Source organism: Megalops cyprinoides, chromosome 10 (genome assembly GCF_013368585.1).
Source record: "Megalops cyprinoides isolate fMegCyp1 chromosome 10, fMegCyp1.pri, whole genome shotgun sequence".
In the NCBI taxonomy this organism is placed as follows: domain Eukaryota; kingdom Metazoa; phylum Chordata; class Actinopteri; order Elopiformes; family Megalopidae; genus Megalops; species Megalops cyprinoides.
In genome coordinates this window covers 13,956,166-13,977,984 of record NC_050592.1, presented here as the reverse complement: position 1 = coordinate 13,977,984, position 21,819 = coordinate 13,956,166, and the positions used below count along the sequence as shown (strand labels likewise).

General features: G+C 38.8%; 2 protein-coding genes across 9 annotated transcripts in view; both read left to right on the top strand.

The window, feature by feature from the left end:
* The first annotated feature begins 356 nt into the window (after window positions 1-356).
* phf1 (PHD finger protein 1) lies at window positions 357-13,524 on the top strand. The gene is made up of 15 exons (XM_036539788.1): window positions 357-759; window positions 1,216-1,294; window positions 1,400-1,481; window positions 2,225-2,311; window positions 3,019-3,113; window positions 3,836-3,984; window positions 4,383-4,478; window positions 4,853-4,921; window positions 5,934-6,057; window positions 6,523-6,590; window positions 7,220-7,351; window positions 8,097-8,175; window positions 10,070-10,185; window positions 10,648-10,731; window positions 11,125-13,524. The coding sequence occupies exons 2-15, from the start codon at window positions 1,217-1,219 to the stop codon at window positions 11,384-11,386; spliced, it is 1,521 nt and encodes a 506-aa protein (XP_036395681.1). The 5' UTR covers window positions 357-759; window position 1,216; the 3' UTR covers window positions 11,387-13,524.
* Window positions 13,525-16,321: 2,797 nt separating this feature from the next.
* Window positions 16,322-21,819, top strand: part of syngap1b (synaptic Ras GTPase activating protein 1b) — a 93,840-nt gene continuing 88,342 nt past the window's right edge. For 7 of the 8 annotated variants that reach the window (XM_036538017.1, XM_036538015.1, XM_036538020.1 and 4 more), the window contains exons 1-2: window positions 16,322-16,470; window positions 17,138-17,212. In XM_036538017.1, coding sequence (XP_036393910.1) covers window positions 16,449-16,470; window positions 17,138-17,212 — 97 coding nt within the window. In that variant the 5' untranslated portion in view covers window positions 16,322-16,448. The remainder of the gene's footprint in view (window positions 16,471-17,137; window positions 17,213-21,819) is intronic. The other variant, XM_036538016.1, reaches the window with a different exon arrangement.

Sequence of the window (21,819 nt, the reverse complement as noted above, 5' to 3'; positions counted from 1 at the left end):
CCAGTTATCCCGGAACAAATGCGTTTATCAATTAATTTAAAAAATGTCACGTTACCCGCTTTCAAACTTTCAAACTTTCAAACACTGTATAGCGTAGTTTTTTGGATTAATGTGACACAACTTGGAGTTACTAGTAAGAAACCTAAATGACCAGCAAATAATTAATGACCAGGCGATTTATTTGATTTATCATACATTTCCTTTTAACTTTTTTTCTTTTAAAAAGTATATAAATTGTAATATCAGTCGCTATGCCTGAGGGTTTAGGTCAGCCCGTCGGACGCAAGGTGTTCTCACCCCTCTCTTTCGGTCGCTCTATCTCCCTCCTTCTCTATCTCTGTGTTTTATGTCTGCGTCACAACAAGTCGGTCGAGAGAGAGGCAGAGATGATGGCGTCTCTCGCGGGTTGATTTCCGAGCAGCTCTGGCAAACACGGTTTATAACATCAATAGGAAGAGAAAAGAGAGAAGAAAGACGGGAACATGACGAAACGACGTCGCGACACACAGACACAGAGAGACGGACGGACGGACGCCTTTACCCTGACGGGTTGACTGACATACCCGTTTCGCGCACGCACACATACACACACAAACACACACACATACTCACTCACTCTCACACACACGCACACACACACACGTACACATAGAAACAGAGATTAATTGAGAAGAGGAAAGATATTGAAGATACAGAATTTCATGTCAAGCTTGCATAGTTATTTCTGTGACCCCGACGGAGAGGAGTTCGACTTGACAGGTAGCTACAAGCTTTCTTGCTATCTAACTGTGCAGTTGTATGCATGTATCTATCTAATGATCCGCCTGCACTATCAGCTGATATATGTAATGATTTGTGTGCATATTCCAGACTCTGTGTCTCTGCATAAATTATAAATACAATGTTTATCTGACGTTTTGTTAGTAGTTTTATTATATTTCTGTCAAAAATAAAGAGTATATGAGTAGTCTCTCTTAACTATATGAGATTGAGTTGAACAACAATATTGAAATTAAACTAAATACATTAGTGTGTAGCAAGACATATTATTGCACGTTGCATGTTTGAGTGTTCTTTGTAATATCTACAGTACACTGTACCTACTCTTTCAGTGCATATACACATGTTGAAGTAGCCTCTTGTTTGACTCTAAAGTGCCTATATAATGAATATTCCTATTTTACACATTTCTTGCTCTCTCGCTCTGCTTTTCAGGATGGGGGGAGTGAGTGAGGGAGATGATGTTCTGGCTCGGTGGAGTGATGGACTACTATACCTGGGCAACATCAAAAGAGTTAGTGTGTGTGTGTGTGTGTGTGTGTGTGTACTGGCATGATGCATTGTATGTCCTTCTCTCCTGGTTTGACCACCACCACCCCCTCCCCTCGGTCTCTTTCAGGTAGATGGAGTCAAACAGTGTTGCTTGGTGAGATTTGAGGACAACTCTGAGTTCTGGGTCCTGAGAAAAGACATCCACTCTTGTAAGCAATTTATATAAGCTGTATTCCTGAAGTAGTGTATTTGGAAGTGTTATGACAGGTGTGTGGAATTTTGTCATTCTTTCAATGGATTATGAGTTTTAATGCTGTCAGAACTTCTATTAGTGACAAGTAAAATGCAAATTACACTGAGGTAGAGGTTAGAACAAAGTAGTTGATGCCCCTGCCAACACTTTCATCAGAACAATGATATTAAGTATTTAGTGTATTGCAGTAATTAATCAGTGTCAGTGTGTACTGTGTAACAAGACATAAGAATACTAATTCTAAGTCAGCATATCCAGAGATGCTGTTTGTCATATTTGATAATTCATAACCCATCACAAATCAAAACTATCAAAGCAATGCTATACAATACAGAGATAAATTGAGTAATACATCTAAATATTTACTTTTTACAACAAACTGTTATATCAATAGACCACTAGCGAAGAGTGCCCCTTATTCACTACAGGCAGTTAGAGGAACTACTGCTTGTTAGAAATGATGCAGGGCCAAATATCCAGATGTCAAAAGGAGTAAGGAGTAAAATCTGAAAGGGTTCTGGAGATGCTGGAATCAATGAAGGGCCAAGGAAGTGAATCAATATACATAAATTACCTCTGCAGAATGATCTCTCTCTCTCTCATCCTCTCTTTCTCTCCCCATCTCTCTCTGTTGCCCTCTCTCCCTTTTGTTCCCTGTCTCTCTCTCTCTCTCTCTCTCGCTCTTGCTCTTTCTCTCAGTTTCTGCTGGAATAGAGGAAGTTTGCTGTGTCTGTGATGCTCCGCCTCTTAAAGAACCTCTCATCAACTGTCTCAAGTGTCGCCATGGTAACCAGAGTGCTCACATCCAATATCATACATAGCATGTAATTTGAGTCAGTTTATATGTATTTATACTAACAGAGAAATAATCCACATGGTTTACTGACTGTATTAATATATGAATGAACAGTAATAGCTAGAATTCACCCTGTCTGTTATATTACAGAAGCCTTTTAATATGCCTTAATGAGCTGAATCTTAGATTAACACTATGTCCACAATGAAAACGTCTTGCTCATATCCCAATTTATAATCATTACATGGACGTGCATAACATTGGAGCACTATTCAGCACTATTCATTAGTGTAAATATTAGGGAAATATCCACCCAAAGAGCAATTTATGATGACAGTTTTCTCAAGTGGTCAAAATGATATCAGATATCCTGCCCTGGCATATTTTATGCATTGAGGAGAAAGGTTGAATCATAGTCAAATAGTTAAAGAAGTAACGAATTGGAACACATATAATTTGCATAAAAATGATTAAAAATCATTAAAATTGTAAAAAGATGGTAATTGAAAATGAGTCCTTTCACAGGACTTTTGGGAAGTTGTTATACTTTGTTTTATGCAGTTGACTGCAATTTTGCAGCTCTGAATATTTACTGTGTCATATTTTCTGCACTTCATATATTCATGTGGGAAGCTCTGTAACTTACAATTCAAGCCATTGAATGGTTTATATTTGATCTTTTTCTCTGTCTCCACAGGCTATCATCCTGAGTGTCACACTCCACCCATAGAACCTGAGGCTGACAGCAATACCTGGATATGCCGACAATGTGTCTTTGCAGTTGCAACCAAGGCAATGAACATCTCTCTAATCTTAGGAAGCTGTATACACTAGCAAGTGAAAAAAGTCTTACTGGTCATTTGAAATGATGTTTCTTTTTTTTTTTTTACATAAGTCTGTATGCATGTATTGCAGTGGTCATGGCTTGGTATGAGTTACACCCACTTATTAACTCAGAATGCAGACAGATAATGTAGCATAGGTTTAACTGCAGAATCCAATATTCTAGACCAAGGTCACAGAGGACTGCTGTGTGTGTAAAATTTTGTCTCAGCCAAACACTTGCCCATCTGATTAGCTGGAATAAACTTTTTTCCAGGATAGGAATTAAATAGCCAGTCTGAGACTGCTGTGCTGTTACGATGTCTCAAATGTTGTTTGGTTGGATGTAGACCATTTGTTCACATAAACATGTCTGGTTCATGTAGTGCTATTGTTATAATTTGTGGACATTTGTTGTAAAATTCTGTGGGTGTTTGAGGAGACTTTGATATTTCTGTGTCAATGTTCCAATCATGCTACCTTTCAAAATATTTTGCTTAATGTTACACTCACAGCAATTTGAATATTGTGAATTATTCCTTCAATGGGGTCCTCATATCTCATTCTCTATGTATGTATGAAAACCTGTCAAGAAATTCAGCTATCAAATGCTAGCTTAAAAGTCAATCATTTACATTTAGAGTATAGTAACAATTGGATAATAATTAATGACAGGTTGCTTTGTCTCCTAGAGAGGGGGAGCCTTAAAACGAGGCCGTTTTGCCCGCCTAATGCAGATAATGAAACTAGGCCTGCCCTATCAGCTTTCATCCTTGGACTGGGACCCTCAGCATCTGACCAACCAGCAACAGTGTTATTGCTACTGTGCTGGCCCTGGGGAGTGAGTGAAACTTTTAATTTAACTTTGGGGAGAGATCTTTATTATTTCTTTTCAGATGGCATTGTCACTCATCTATGTGTGCTTCAAGTATTCACAAAAAAAAACAAAAAACAATGTAATCAAGTTATGTCCAAAATTGACATCAGAGATTTTAATGATGCTGTGAAATTTAAGAATCTTTTTCAAAAGTGGCTTATGACATTTTGTAGTCGCAAATCAGCAGTAGCATTGTTCATTTTTGTAAGAGTACTAGACTAGCTCTTAGGGTCAGCAACAAAGAACATTGAATCACTCCAGCTTTGCGACTAGCTATAATCAAAGCTGAATGTTTTACGCTAGAGTATAGTGGAGATGGTATGTTGTGTGATTGTAGTGTGTATTTCTATTTTTAATTGCAGGTGGAACTTGAAGATGTTGCAATGCAGTAGTTGTGGTCAGTGGTTTCATGAAGCATGCACACAGTGTCTGGCCAAACCACTTCTCTATGGAGACAGGTGAGTCCTATACATAGAGAGAGTGTTTGTCGCATGAAAGTTTGATACCGTCCTCTGCACTTTTTCTCTATGTACAAAATTGCTAGCAGGGTTTTTTGTTACATAAATACAGTTCTGATTTGTGCATATTATCCATGGTTTCCTACTTATGACTATGATTTGAATGAAGTTTTGTATGTGTGACGTTTAGCAGTATCAGCACTGAAATAAGATGACTAAAGCAACTAATGATTCATTTCATGGCAAGAACAGTAATTTTGCAAACCATAACCTTACAATTTATTTTTTGGACACAGCCATCCTAGTTTCAATTAAATGGGTGTAGGGTGTAGACGTTATGAATACAGTGACATTTCTTTTTTATGGCACTCCAGGTTTTATCAGTTCCGGTGTTCAGTGTGTATGAATGGACCAGAGACAATTCAAAGACTTCCTATGAGCTGGTGAGGGAATATATTGTTCTGTTAGAAAAGCTTTTATGTATCATTGTTGTTTATTTTACTATAAATTATAATCACAATAAAATACCAATTGCAGGACTCCCACGTGGCACACTCAGCAAGGTGCTGGCCTTGAGTGCAGCCTGAGCTTCATATTCTGGGTTTAAAACCAGCTGTGTCATCTTCAAACTATGACTGGGAACTCACAGTGGCAGAAAAAAATTGGCTTTGTTCTGCTGGGGTTAGGGGTGGGTAGATTGGCCAGGGTTTCCTTGTCACCACTCTCAAGAACTCTGCAATTCATCAATTCCCCGCGATTTGCTTGGTTTAGCACCTATCCTCCAATTGATGCGCACTTGTGGGCTTGTGACTTATAGTGTAAAAAATAACTATTTGCAGCATACAAGTGTATTGGAGGATTGCATTAGTCTTGATTCAGCGATCCTGCACGAATGCTGATGTTGTTATGGTGAGAAAAACCTAATGAACAATTAGTGATTTCAAACAGTGTAAATGCGAAAAAGCATTGAAAATCGCATATAACTAGTTTAAAGACCATGATAACACTGTTATTGTAATTTGAGAATTATAACATTCCTATTATATATGATTATGTTACTGAAGTGTTAAAAACACTGATAAAATGACAAGTCTGTAAGATATAGTGGTAATACTGCTATTGTAAAATGTGTTGCCACTTAGGACCTTATACAGTCTAACTGCAGTTCACTCTGTCCTTCATTTGAAGAATGAACTTAAAGCAAGTGTTTTATCCTTTTTTTTTTACCTACGGAAGGTTTTTCATTAATTTCAGCAGTTGCCAAAGTCATGATGATATTTAAGTGACTGAAATGCTTAATGCTTAAAACTTGCTTAATGTCATTGTTCAAAGTGAAGGACAAAGCAAATTTTAGTTGTATTGTAGGCCCACACCACCTCTCCATGGGGTATGAGAAAATGTTATTAGGCTTGTGTAAATGACATCACTATTATTGTTGTGCTCTTGCTATTTTAGGGTAGATTTGGCCCATTTGGTGCTGTATCATCTTTCGCTTTGCTGCAAGAGGAAATATTTTGATTTTGACCATGAAATCCTGTCTTTCGCCAATGAGAACTGGGATTCTTTGCTACTGGGCTCGGTTGGGTATATTTTCTTTCTTGAACACACAAGACATTCTCCTTATATAAAATTTATCTTGAATACTTTGTGTAATTGTACATTTATTTAAGTACTTTTAAGTTTGTTTTTTATGTGAATTAGACGCACATTGCTCTCAGTGTCTCAAGTCGCTACTATAGGTAAATTATTTCAGTTCAGACTGGGGATGGCAAAAAACTTCCATATAATGATCTATAATCATAACATGTTTTCATGATCCTATAGTTAATCTGTTGGCGTAATTCAAGTCCTCAGTGTCTCTTTGGCCATTTAAAATGAATGTACGCATAATGACTTTGAATGCAACAGGTTGTTATGTATCACCATTTACTGGGAGCAGTGCTTCCTGGGTCTGTGTTAGTCACACTTCATCACTATTCTAAAGCTTGATTTAATCAGCAGTATCGTTAAAACTCTCACATCGTTTCTCTTCTCTCTAACTCAGCTGTCAGACACACCAAGACAAGATCGCTGCCAGAATCTCCTCAATGCTTTGAACTCTCATAAAGACAGGTAAGAACTTGAGCTTTTAGAATCTGGCATAGTATTTGGTATCATACAACATAAACGCTGTGTTTAAATAAGGATAGAATTTAGCTGCCAATAAATGGGCATTAACGTAAATGGTTTGTTGTTTATATCCATGTCAAGTTTTAAATTTTTTATTATATGTTCCAACCACAAAACAATCCATGTGTTTATATATAAATAAGTGAACAGCATGATGCAAGACTAGGAACCAGACTAGGAAGCAGATTAGGACTTGGAACCAATCATTTGATTAGCAAATTGGATCATTCTTAAAGTCATAATAACTTTATTGTCCAATGTAGCACCCATCTCCAATATTTGCCTAACAAAACGTTTACAATGCCAAACTGTGTATTTGGTAATATATGATATTTTACTATGGTTACGTGCAATAGAGAGAAATACACCTCATCACAATCTGATAAAGATACATTACTTTTCTCTGTTTAACCTGGTGCACCACTGTTAAGTTATTCCTTATTTCATTCATGTTACATCAGCCAGCAGTGTGTTTTGTATGAAATCCCTCATTTAGGAACAAATCTGTATATCATGTGAGAGCTGATGCTTTTTTCAGTGAGTGCTCTATCTGTGTCCATGATGTTGTTGAGGTTCGTCTCCGGGAAAGAGATCAAGAAGAAGAAGTGCTTGTTTGGGCTACAAGTTCGTGCTCCTCCGCCTTTGACCTCTGATCTGTCACCTCTCATCACAGACCATCCCATCAACATCACGCACAGGAGGAGGTGAGATGGAGCTGCCTCGATTAGCAAATTGACCTCAAAAAGTAGGGCCCAGAGTCATGTGAGAGGACCCCAGTGACAGCATTGCTCATGCTGTGCACACATTCTGGAGATGTGCGTTTCCTATTTCATTTACATATCAAATGTAAGAGGCAGTCCCTTGGCAAACACACTGCTTGGTACAGCTTGACTATGTTTAACCAAACACCTAGAATAATTATCTGATATCATTTTTGAATGCAATTAATAACAGTAATAATATTTTCCTGAGACTGGTATTGAATTTCAATCACAAATTGGATTCATTTGAAATCTGGGGAAATCTTCAGGTTTATCTTTATTTAAGGAAAAGACTGAAGGAATTCTTTAATATTCTGTAAGTGTGGTTCAAGGAATATTGCAAAATGTTTATGCAAATACATGTACAAATATGAAAAAAAGTTATTTATGAAAGTGGTAATATCCCAGACAACTTCATATATATCATATATTATTGCAGTCAACCTCAGAAACCCACAGATTCACACATTGTCTCGTTACGTCTTGTTACAATTATAGCAGGGGCTGGGTGTTGGTTGAAACATCAAGTTTTGGTAATTAGTTTGATTATACTGTAGGAACACTAATTAAGAGGAACACAGGGTTACTTTCTGTTTTAGAACCAGACAGTGCAGTAAATGTTTGTGACACTGGAACATGGTAGTCATTGAAATCCCACTGTTTTTCTTTGGCGTTTTCTCTGGTTTAGCCCCCTGTCATTGACATGTCAAAGAAGAACAGTGGAGCCCGAGTCACGAAAATCAAAACGTCGCATCATAGAGACACAGGTCAGTATTTCAGCCTCCAACCCATGCTGAATTCTAAGAGGGGATATGCGAGTAAAATCCTTACTTTATCAGGGATTGCCATGAAAATGGGACCCCTGGGAGTGGATTTACCTGTTCATTTTCTTGGCTGTAAAAAAACATAAAAAGCATGACTGTATGTCAGGAAGGAGACCGCTGTCCACTGTCAGGAAAGACACCACTGACATTTAAAAATATTTAAGATACAATGTACAATACAATAAAAGATGCAGGAATATGGTGAAACTGGATGTCTTGATTCTGTGGTTGTGTAGTCTGAATGAGGGAAATGACCTTGTGCGAACACACAATAGTTAATATTACATAACATAACTGCTCATATCTGGCAGTGATCCACACAGATAAACATGAAATATCATACATAACTGAGCCGAACCTGCCATCATTAGCCAGGTTTGCTATAATATCGAAAGCACAGGAATAAGGTAGGAAATGTACACGGTCTGGGAGCAAGTCCAGTTGCACTTTTCAGTCGATTACAATTTGGCCAGGTGGTGCTGGCATTTTTACAGTGCATTCTTGATAGAGCGTGCAGATTTAAAGGGCCAGCACACTGTCAGTGCACTTCATAGTATGATGTGTTCCAACATTACACATGCTGTGACATCACACATCATGACAGCTCTCCTTCAATAAAGGCCCAAGGAATCAAATATTTTTAATGTGTCGTGTCATTCCAAACTCCATATCAACTCTTAATATCAACATTTTTTTTCTTCTTCAAGTACAGGAAAACTAACAGTATAGGGGGATCTGCTGCGAATACAAACACAATGAAAGTGAAATAATACAGATAAATTTTAAATTACTACTTTAATGTCATGGAATACATTTTTCTTGCCAAAAATCACCCTTAAGATGGAATAGTGAAAGAAATTATAACATCATGTAGGTGCCAGGATACATTTTGCTGGCCCAATGCACCTGGCTGATTTCTATGTTGTTGTTGTTGCCTTGTGCATATTACACAAGTGGCAATAGCTGGTGAGATAGGAGACCAAATGACAAATGACACTGAGTTTATCCTAAATCTAATCTACATTTTTCTGAAGGTTGTAACCTTTATAATTGATTTTCAATAGTGTGAAATGCAGAACTATGCACTAAATGGTCTCTGGCATACTACATTGTATCTTTTATCGAGAGATATTCCTTGATGTTTCCAAATCTGCATTGAATCATTTTAGACAGACTGCAGTTGCAGTGTTTTTCCATAGTATTTCGCCACAGAATTTTTGAAATCTTTGCTCAAATCTGGTTGTCAAATTAGTGCTCCTTAGTGTAGGATGGTTGTGTGTTTTTTATTTTGGTGTGCATCACATTGGGTGTCTTTCCTGCTGGCAGTTGATAAATGATAGTTTCAAGTTCAAGTTATGGATTAATTAGTTAGGAATTGTTTAAGGAAAAAGTAACAAAGAGCACTTTACCTCTGTAGGAAAGTTTTGAACAGAGTATCCTTTATTCATAAACATATACAGACATTAAAAAAAAACCTCCATTGAAAATGTCAAATATAATCTTCTGGGTTATAAATTATGAAAGCATGCTAAAGATTTCCCCCAGAATAAGTCAGGGTCCTATGATTGAATTATAAAGTTAATGATTGAAAAAAAATGTTTCTTATATATGAGAGAGAGAACATTTTTACACACACACACACAGGAAGAGGGCCCGTATCCAAAAAAGTTGCTTGTCCGGTTCCCTGCTAGGGCACAGTTGTTGTACCCTTGTGCAAAGCAATTAACCGAGTTGCCTCAGTAAATATCCAACTGTATAAATGTGAAAATTGTAAGTCTGTCTGGATAAATGAGAATAATGTAATGCATGTATGTAATGCATATATCTCTCTCCCTAGCCCCATCCACAAGGTGATGCTGCCAATTCAATCGATATGGTACCATGTTACCATGGTTATGTAGGTGGGACCAGCTTCTACAACTCCAGAAAATCAGAGGATGAATTGAATTCAGGGTTAGTGCTGTTTGTGTGCAGATGCTTCACTGCTTAACTTATTGTTACACTGAAAATCATTTCCATTTACTGTCGACACTTATTATCATCCTTCTGATATTTGTCAATATTTGGATCATAATAATACGAACAAATTGTTCTGCATCTTTTTCTTATAATTTTTTCCTCAACTTTGGCCTCTTTGCAAATTCTTCTAGTGTGAAATATTTTCATGAAGGTAATGGAGAATATTTCCTGGTTCTTGTGAATGCTGTACATACTTACTGTGAAAATATCAGACCTTGTGGACAATGTTCTGCTGTGTTGTATTAGGGTATTATTACTGGTACAGCACTAGCTATACAAAATGTTCTCGTAGCGGTCTTGTCTTACCACCCCTTCCTCCATCTCTGCTGTCCTGCTGTGGGATAAATCCAGCTTAATGAAAGGGAAGCCAGCTGAATGTATCTCCCATTCATTCAGGTCTCCCCCTAAGAGGATGTTTGCCCTCTATCACCCCTCTTACGATGGGACACAGACCCTGTCCCGAGCTCTGCACCATTACAGGTCTGTATGCAGCCACTTTGCCCTCATTCATAAACATAAACATTATCTTAAATATGCCGTTATCTTTATGTAAGGAGTGTCTAGGTCATGACATCAGAAAATTAAAAATGTAATTTAATTAAGTTTTATGCATTAGCTAAATAGCAGCTTTTTAGCTGGCGTTGGTGTCAAAACTGCATCACTTTAAGACAAGATCATGTAAGTCATTAAAGTACCTATTTTCAATTTATAGTTAATCACATGACATTGATTGGTAATCCAAGTAATATTAATTTTCTTTAAAGCCAAAAAATGTTCACATACTCTTCTCTCTTTCTTTCTCTCTTGCACACTCCCTCTCTTCCATTTCCTTCCCTACACCTCCCTTTCTCCACCTGCCCCCTCCTCCTCTAGTGTGGAGGACCCCTGTAATCTTCCACCACCCTGCGTACCCTTTCCACGGCCACCCTTCCACCAGTCAGCACAGAAACCAGACCAGTGCCCTGCGCTCCTTTTGCGTGATGTCACATCCTGTCCCGGTGTGGTTGGGGGGGAGGGGTCAGTACAGGACAGAGGGTGGGGAGGCGGAGAGACGGTGAGGATTTTGGCGAGACGAGTAACACCAGACGGGAAGGTGCAGTATCTAGTGGAGTGGGGAAATGTGAGTGTCTACTGAGCACTGACAGAAAGACAGAGAGAGAGAAACAGAGAGAGAGAGAGAGAGAGAGAGAGAAGGATACAAAAGAAAGCGGAAAAGACTGTTAGATATGACTGGGGCTAGAGAAAACGTACCTCCAACAGTAAGGCTGCAATAGAGGAAACACCTGGTGTCGCGTGGTTGAAAACTCCAAGCCAGGAGGAAGCGCCACATTTAGGAGAGCCAAGTCATTCTCAAGTATTGGCTTTTTAATTCTCAACTGTATGCTTTCTCCCTCTTTCCGATCATCTTTTTAATCCATGGTATCTGTGATAGTTTAGAGTGATCCTGTCTTATATTATGCCTACATGTCAGTCACCTTTTAAATCTGGTCTAAAAACATTTCCATGGAGACATCAGTTTTTGGTGGCTGTTTGCATTTATGGTGTGTCTTTTTTGTTAAAGCTTTTCTTTAATTTGGTAATGATATAAATTGCATAATACCATTTTTTTATACTTTAATTTTCTTATTCCTTTCAGTATGAATATTATATACATTTATTTGTTGTTTCCCTGCAGTTTCACTTTTATTTAGAAAGCTGGCACTTCAGTGTTTGCCAGCATCCATATTCTGCTTGAGCATTAGCAATATTTCGACATGATGAGGTCAAAGATGAGGTGACACATTGCACTATAATCACAGGTATTGCTACATATGATATTAAATCACCTTTTGTGGTGTTAAAACAAGAAGACATAATAAACATAATAACCAGGGTGATGGACAGAAGAACAAACTATTTGTCTGTGTTCGTTGAGTGGGACACCTCTGTTCTTGCATTCCAGGGCAAAATGATGTGAACTGAAAGCAAAGGAAAGAACTGCAGTGCTGCAGAAATCCCCATCCCCAGTTTTTAGATGTTCCATCAAAGATCAAACTCATTGATAGTCAGCCAGATCCTTTTAGCTTATATAAGGGTGAATAATTTAGAGATAACAATTGGCTGCTTTCAGAAGGCTTGTGCACTGTCTCTTTCATTGTGTTCTTATATAATAAAGATTTACAAAGATCAGCAGACTCCATTGAAATGGTTACACATTCAAATGTGCATTTTAAGCCACGAAGTCCTTTTGAGTCGATGACCTGTGTTTCATTAAAAAAGACAAATAATGTTATCATGTAAAATTTCATTGGATAATTCCCAAGGAAATGAGACAGTGGCTGAATTTTTCAAATGCATTTCACGTTTAATTGTTGGATTATATCCATATATCAGAGAACAGTTCAATGATAATGGGATGTATAGAATACAAACAAAAGGAAGAGTTATTTTTGCTTCTACGTGGACCATAGGAATGTGTCATCTCTAGGACCCAGTGGATCGAATGTGTGGTTTGTAGAAGTGTTTTAAGTCTTTCTCTAAGCAGTGATGCATGAATGCAAGGACCAGGCACCACCCTGTCACATATAAGGTAGATTTAGATTATTTTTAAAGAAACTGGCTGTAGTTCACTACATAGGTGGGAATTAAACCATCTGCTAGTGGATGGGATTGAATGTATCAGTGCTGTATTTTCATGGGATTTCTGTTCCCCTGTCAGGTTGTTGTTAGATCATGGGTGGAACTCTAAAAATCTCCTTAAGGCCAGGGCTACATCTGAGCCCAGGAACTGTGGTAAGAACCTGTAGCCACTGGTTTGTAGTCAAGTCCAAGTTTGGTTTGATGTATTGTTTTTGAGTTTTTTAAAATTAAGTTTATACTTGTACCCAGGGTTGCCGCACCAAATACACGAATTAATAAATTAATAATTAAGTTATCCGTCACATCTCAATAAAGTGTTGTCTGTGTTTCCCTCTGGTATTCCAACTCTTCACAATTTCCAACCAAGTGTCTCAGACATGGCAGCAGGGTTCAACTGCAGTAGATCTGGCGGCACCAACTGCTATCCAAGCTGCTACAGTATGGTGTGAAATTTTGTAACTTTTCTGGGTTGAAGGTGTACGGATCGCCCTTGACCACCCACAGAAAAATGAGCTACATGTAGATGTGTGATCCAGCCAGAGACGCTGTTAGACTTCATTATCACATTTATCAGAGCATTTCATACCTACCGCTGGAGCAATTCGGGTGAAGTTTACTGGTGTGTAAAACTGCATTAGGCATCAGCAGAGGGGTTTCAGGGAAAACAATGTGTCTGTTGTTCATGTATGTAAATAAACAATATATTAACTAAAGTTTTGACTTTTTTGCATGTGCAATCCACAGCTTTCTCCACATTGTGCACACCATGACAATTTTGTAAATGCTATCACATTTAAATATACATTTGTGCATATTTTTTTTCTGGTAATAAAAATATGAATGGATTACATGTATATTGATCCTTTCAAGGATCTCTAAGCACTTTGTAATGAAGGAGAGGTAATTCATCTCTTATTCACCAGAATGTTCACCACATCACATTAGCTGTAGTGGAGGGGGAGGGAATAATTTTGCCAAATTTCCCGGGGGGATTATTAGGTGGTCAGATTTAAAGAAATTCATCGGGAGTTTAGACAGGACACAGGGGAAGACTTTGCACTTTGTGTTAGATGCCAGAGGATCTTTAATGTCCGTGGTGAGTCAGTACCCTGCCACTATACTGGGGCATCAGCCTGTTGTTTGGACCAAAAACTGCCCCCTACTGGCCCGCTAGAGCCATGTCCAGCAACGTCTTGTTTTTCTGCAGAGGTCAACAATGCAGATACTAACCAAGCCCAGCCTTGCTCAACTCCACCCATCAGGCAGGAGAAGGCTGCAGGGTGGTGTGACTTCTGGCTCGTAGTCCTGTGATTCCCTTTCATGCATTTTAGGGCTCTGGTCTTTCCATGAGGATTCATCCTCATAATGCGACTTCAGACCCATCTTCTGTTCTAGCAACAAAGCTCATGCTCTTAGCGTGCCTCCCTAAAAGGCGGGTGAGAGGAACCGTGTGACAGCAGGGTAGACAGGAACTTATGTAACAGGAGGGATCAAGTGCACCAGCTGTAGCTTATCTGACAGAGCCCCAGAAGAGCAGGTTATCTGGAGGAAACTGATCATGTGGAGCGTTACTGAAGGGTAACTGAAGACCTACTGCATAGAAAAAAGTTTAGCTGGTCCTCTCAATTTCTGTACTCTAATGTGTTTTTAAAAATTTGTTTTCCAGACACTTGTATACAAGGCAGTTTTAATGACATATATTATCCATTGTATATGTGTGAAAGCAACTTCTTGTTAGGGACTTTGGACAGATTTAGAATAGAACAACAGTCCCTGTAGGGATACCAACCTGCAGCTTTGTGGTTACTGGATTAGCTTCCTAACAATGATGCAACAGAATTTGTTGAGGATTGGCACTGAGGCCCCTGCTCAGTTCTTCTGTCATGCTGATGCTCTATGACACTCTCAATACTGATAGCCAGTGCTATGTAAACATTACACTAGCAAGGACTGATGGGATACTCATCCGGGGTGGCATTATTCACAGTGAGTATCACAGGCAGTGAAGACGGTGCCTCCTGTTCAGAGCACACGAATTTTCTAATTCTGGCCCTGCTATGATGCAATATGCATTACTTACAGTGTCCGCTAGGAGGCTTTCCTGAAGGGAGGCGAGTACTGTACCTCTTTTCTGCAACCATCCCTTTGAATGGGTGCTCTTGCCGTGTATTAAGGCTACGATAGCCATGTCCAACCGCTAGATGGTAGCGACGCACCAAGATTGATACCCCACTTTGCAAACAGGTAGGGAAACTGTTTGCCAAGCATATCGCCATCTTGGCTCTACGTGCGAAAATTTTACTCCTTCCTTGCCCGCTGCCAAAATCATCATGGCACCAGCTTCCTTATCCGCTGAAGGATGATCATATGAATGTGTGTTTTCGAAAGTTAAGAGGAAATCTTTAACTTAATACGACATAATTCAGATAGTAAAAATGTAGCAATTAATATCATTTAAATTCTCCAATTTGTTGCTCTTTATTATTTTTGCAATCATAGTCATAAATGTTTTTGTTCCTAGACATGATACTATTCTGTACATTGGCTACAAATACAGTACGTCATCTATGTGATAGTGATGATTGCTATTATTATTACGATTTTTTTCTGATTTCATTACTAGTTCTCATAGTGCATAGGCGCGCGAGAAATGCTTTGCCCTGTAATTGGCCAGGAAATATGGGAAGCGCTCGTGGGAAAGTTGCCCATTTTGACCACCGTCAGTTAAAAAAAAAAAAAAAAAAATCATCCTCACCTCTATGTTTAACTGATTTGACCTATGTGTTGTGTAGCCTACCCTGTCTAAAACAGGCAGAAGTCATAAAGAAGATGCTGATCAATAACTTTGTCATCGTGATACATTTTTTTCATGGGAATACACTACCGATCTCACTCTCCTCATCTAAATTAATAATGTTAATAAGATGAAAATGGACGTTCAGGCGAACTTACCTACGACTGAAAGAGATAAAAACGTAGTGTGTGAGAGGGATGGTAGCGCGTAATTGGCATCTGAACATAGCCGTCTCTCTCTCCTGCTTTCTCCCCACCCCCCCACTCCCTGTCTATATCTATAGGGGGTGTGTGAGAGTGTGCGTGCGGGTGCGTGCGCGTGTGACAGCGGTGGAGGGAGCCGTATTCAATACGGCGATTTTGAATGGCAATATACTTTTAATGCATTAAGCGCAGAAGAGAAAATGAATATATAGTGTATGTAGCTATACGCTGAAGACTACACACACGCGCACTCACTCACACATTCCCTCCCTCCTCCTTCTCTCTCTCTCTCTCTCTCTCTCTCTCTCTCCCCCGTTTTTTCCACACCTCAATAACGGCTCGTGTGATATTTTGTGCATATAATTTGTGTACAAGGGGTTATATATTTTGTCGTCGTGAATGGCTTTCAACGGTGGTGGATTGTATTTTTTTAAATATATATTTCACTGGAATATTTGCCAACGACGCCTGCAACTGTAAATTATATATTATTTAATTATTTATTTTTTGGTTGGTGTGGTATTTTTTTACGCGCCGAGAGATTGACGAGGAGCGAAGACCACGTTCAATGCCGTTAGAACATGTCCTATGTTCCCTTTCAAGGTAAGAGAGCTGATATATTTCACCACTGCATCTCTCTCCCTCCCTCTACCCCTCTGCCTCTCTTCTCTCTCGCTTATGCTCTCCCCCCGTCTCTCTCCCTTGCGCTATCATATCTCTGACAGAGAATTTAGCTAATGGGTGCATCTAAGAGGCATAGCGAAATGCAGTGAAAGTGTGCGCGCTTCTTGTATGTCCGATTTTATCGCCGTGTGCCGATATGCCAGCGTGCCCGTGTTTGAGGAGTGTTATCGTGTGTTTAAAGGGTCTGTCAATGTTGCTCAAGAGTGCATGCGTGTTTGTGAGTGTAGAGCAAGTGAATTTAACCGTGTGCAAGTGCACATCCTTGACAGACCGTGTAGAAGTATTTGCGTGTGTTGTATGCATTTCGCTGGCCAGTGAGGGAATTTGTGTAAACTGTATTCTGCTACTAATACAGTAAAATCAGTCAACTCCCTTGCAGTAAGACCCTATAGGGACACTTTTTTGGAGACTTGATATTTATAGAGTATGTATAATAGAAATGCGGCCTCCAGCAGAGTGTAAAAATCCAGTTCCCTCAGAATGAACTGGGTTGTGTGGCGTGCAACCAAGACTAACACTTGAATAACTCCAAGAAAGCAACACTGACATTCTCCAGTAATCGTTTACAATGCAGATTTTTTTTTAGGTAGTGGTATATCTTTAAGACACTTCAACATGTCAAAGGAGTCCATTCAGAAGTTACGGGGCCTGACGTCTTCTGGTAATTATTGAACTTTTATTTTGTTTGACACAGATGGCAAACTGTGAGCATCTGTGGAACAGTGACAGGAGTAAGAACCCTGTTGAGTTTTAGTTGGAGTCACCCCAGGTCTTACCAGCCCTGGGCTGCTGTTAGAGCCTCCTCTAGGTCTGCATAGACAGAGAATTTTATAGGCCTCAATGAAAGGCAACTGCCCAAAATATAAGTGGGAAGCATTGTGGAATAATGAACAGGTCACCATGCTCATGTTAAAAGGATTGCAGTTGTATGTTCTTGGTGGGTTACTGTAATAATAGCGTTGAGTGTGGTACAGTTATACTGTACATCATTATAGTTTTTGAACAACCATGGATGTGTTGATGACCCACAGACTACTTCTGAGATGCAAAACAGTGTAATTGACTCAGGATAAGGATATTAGACTCTAAAGTCATTAACAGAATATAATGCATGGATACCTGTGCTTTTGTTCATACAAATAAAGCTAGGGGTTTGGGTTGCAGTGCTTGAAGCCCTCTGCCTGAATTTATTTAAACCCATTGTATTTCATTGTATTGCAGTAAAATCCATAAACATCAGTTTCATATATATTTTGTTAACCTTTGTGTCTGAAACACAATATAATAAAATCAGAACCAGAACTGGAGTTGTAATTATGTGTGGAACGAAATCGATCAAAATGCTGATGAAAGTTGGTATTCAACACTGTAATGTGTGTATGTAATCACAGTTTGAAAAACATGTTCCCACACGTGGCCTTATGCGCTGAATACATTACACTGTGACCCATGATCTCCCACAGTCTTGAAACTGGCATGGTTAAAGACTGATTAGAGTGCAGATGCATGGCATGGTGAAGTACAGTGCAGTGTCAAAGCAATCCAAACAGCTGATTGTACTGTAGTTTGGTACAGCATCACTTAAGCACACATATTTAAAGAGACAGTACATCCAGAGCATACGCTTTCTGCTGCTGCATTTCTTCATTTGACACCAGTATTAAGTACACTCTACTAGCCAACCTGTGCCAAAACCACCTCTTGTATCTAAGTATTTATTCAGTAAGCAAGATACTTATAAATCCAATGTGAAGTGAGATTAATATCTTGGATTTGAGGGATATTAACTTGGATGGTGTAGATTGATAGAATTGTTTTTTAATGATGCTTAGAAGGAACATATTTTGGCTCACCTACATGTGATGCTATCTAATATGAATAATGTTTCAGGGCTATGTTTCTGTGAGTGAAACTATATCAGGCCCAACATATAGGAGCTGTTGAATTAACTTATGATTAGTCTGCCTTATTTAATTGACATAACATGCTAAATTGTCTTTAATAATATTAAAAGCTAGTTGGTCAAAAAAAATTAATTGGTCAAAAAAATTAATTGGTACAGGATAAATTATATCATGTTTCATTGAGTGATGGGTCAATTTTAACTGGAATTTGGCAGAGAAATCCATTCTTTTTCAAGTGTAACATTAGAACTAAAACTAATCAGAACTTTGTAATTGTGTTCCATAAATTCTCTATTAAATAGTGTAATAATATCATTTTGCATTGTTTTATTTCCACCATATTGAAGAGAAATGAATTACTACTGAAAATGATAAAAATGGCTATTTTAGGGTAATACAAGGGAAATTCATTTGTGACTTATTGAACATTTCAAATATTTTGCTCAATATCAAAAACCATTTCTGCAACCAAAGTAGTCAGAAGACAGACATGAGGTGTTATTCCCTGGGTGTAGTGATATCCAAGATGTAATTTTTATTAGGTTAGTTGAATGATAGCGTAGTTTAGATGCAGTGTTTGTTGAGGAAAAAGTAAAACATCTACCACAAAAGTCAATTAATCAAAGTTCAGCAGTGCTTCATTTGCATATATTTGCATTCTCTTTGGCACATTTACAGAAGAGTACTGAAGGCTGATGAATAAGCACAGAGGGGTGTGTCACAGTTGGGTAGCAGGCTTGTTGTGCATATGATTTGACAGGCATGTCAGAACCCTTGACCTCTACTTAGGTCAAATGTAAAGCTAGTTCATAATTTGCAAGAGAGTGCCTACTGGGCTGTGAGCTGTGCGATAAAGGCAATAGCAAATATAGTCTATAATGAATGTCCTTGTTTGTGACATTGGAAATCTTCCTTAAAACTGTTCTAACTCTTTTTAAGCTTCCAAATGTAGCCCATGTGGCCTGCCTCTGTGGGATTGAGCCTGGATCTTTTCAGAATCACCAGGCTGTCTACACTGGCGCCTGCTGTGCCAAAAAACCAAAGCTTCCTCCTCAAAGGGCTTAAACCTTTGCACATGGGTTGCTGTGTCTGTGCAAGGTGCCTCATTACTAGGCAAACGGGATACTCACAACTTGGTGCAGACAACAACATGGGTCAAGTTCAATCCTTTAGCCAAACCTGTAGCCAAATGCTTCAGTGCTTCACTTTGCAGAAAGCGCTTTGCATTTTGACTGATCATCAGAACTCATTCTTGGCATAAGTTTGTCCTGCCTCTGTACATTTATATAGGTAACTCCAATCACACCCTATGGTGTAACTCTGCCTGGGTGACAGTATCTGAATTTGTTTTCCATGGGGAATTCCTTCTCATAGCCCATACTAGCATTATTATCTTGAATTCCAGTGTTATATGTGACTGTAGTATGAGATCTGAGTATATTTTTGAGTGCATGAAATCACTAAACACTAGGCCCTAAAGATTTGGTCATCAATGGGTTTATTAGAGAATGAATTGTTTCTGTATTGTGTAATGATTTATGTATTCATTGATGTAAATGATGTGTCCACAGGATACATAATGACGATTCAGTACATTAAGTTTCACAGTTTGGGCTGCTCGTTTGGAGTTTTACTGCTGACTAGGGCCACCATAGTGTTTGTCAACAGTGTTCCCCTGTCCCCAGCACTGGGAGAAAAGAAAGTGCTAACTCAGCTATTTGAAGTGAACAGCTGAAAAAGACTGAATCATCCCAGCAACGTTCGGTAAAACCTGAAATGAGTTCCTTTCAGTGCTCTGGATTTCAGATTGCATTAGGATTCAGTTATGCTCGGCACAACAGGTTTGGCCTTACTTTTCATAATTCAGTAGACTAATTCATTTGATTAACTTATTCATTATTACTTAGCCATTGTACCAAGGATTTATATTTTTGTGTTGCATGCATTGTTTTCCTTTTAATTTATATTCATGGAGAGATTCTGATGGTGTCTTGCCTTTTACTATAAGTGGTTGTACTAGTGGAAGACAGGAATAGCCAACTTGCTTTTAATAGCATTGCCTTGTTGGCTTACTAGAGTATATTGTCAGTTTAGTATTGCTGCTTGGGGTATATGTGCATTATGCCGACAGGTATTAAAAGTTAATGAGCTAGCTAGCTAGGATGCTATTTTCTGGCTGTCTGAATAGATAAAGAAGCCCCAAGATATTGCATTTCACAGAGGCTCGGTAACAGGTGAGCAGCACGCGCCATCAGCAGGTTGCTGTAACATGATACTCCTGTGATGTATTTTTTATCTGCTGCTTCATACATTCCTTAAATCCATTTTCCACCAGACTGATTTGTTCATAATAGCATCACTGCTTATTATTATAGGTAATTTTCATCTTGCTTGACGATGTATATGACAATGCAAGTAGTCCATTTGGTTCAGACTGTGAAGTTGAAGAGTTGTAGTCATTCAAACAGGACGTTTAACCTCAGTCTTTTGGGTTTCCTGAACATTGTTATCTTGCTTACCACATGTGTCACATTTGCGTGTTTACCCAAATGTGACCACCAGTCTCCTCTTAACTTTGTCACCTGTGTTCAGCCTCTGTGGAAGCATGGATGTATCAGCCAATATACTGACTGTTAGGAAAATAAGGGCCTGTGCCATAAAAGCTGGACATTGTGTAGATGTTATTTATTGTTCAGGAATGACCTTTAACTTAGCTAACTAGTATGTACTTTCACCCACAAGGAGGCAGCCAAAAACATCCTCTTCTATGAGTGCTTCATGGCACAAGAGTGCTCACTCAACTTCACCCATCACACTTTCACTGTATGGTGAGCTGAGATGTTATTTAAGTAATGCCTATAATGCATTCCATTATAGCATTACAGTCAATGGTATCTTCCAAACTGCCCCCCACTGTTATTAGGTGGCCTTCTCCTAGCTACTTCATTGTTCAGCTTGAGTTGATCTCTATTGTTTTGCTTGGTGATTTCCACCTTACTAGGGTGGGAATGTATCCATCCACCCTGAAGTTGCTTGAGTGGCACTTTGGTAGACTATGTTATGGACACACAGCTGGACTGTGGCTATCTTAAATTCATGGCTGCAGGTGAACCTCAGTTTTGGAACTGTGTTGCACAGCTTTGAAGCAGCTCTGTGAGTTAGTCTGAATACTGAATTAATTCCCTAATAGGGTAGAAATCAGCAAGCCTGTTTCAATATGTTGAACAGAAGCTCTTTACCAGCCCTTTAAAAAGAACTCTCTTTGTAACCACTCTCAGCCGTACGAGTAGCTGCACAGCACTGACAAGTGTTAAGGATAGACTTGCAACACAACCTTAAACAGGATCGATTAGCATTCATGTGT

Coding starts and splice junctions, on each gene's coding strand:
- phf1 (XM_036539788.1), top strand. CDS start 1,217: ATGGGGGGAGTGAGTGAGGGAGATGATGTTCTGGCTCGGTGGAGTGAT. Junction 2,312..3,018: donor CTGTCTCAAGTGTCGCCATG/GTAACCAGAGTG, acceptor CTGTCTCCACAG/GCTATCATCCTGAGTGTCAC. Junction 3,114..3,835: donor TCTTTGCAGTTGCAACCAAG/GCAATGAACATC, acceptor TTTGTCTCCTAG/AGAGGGGGAGCCTTAAAACG.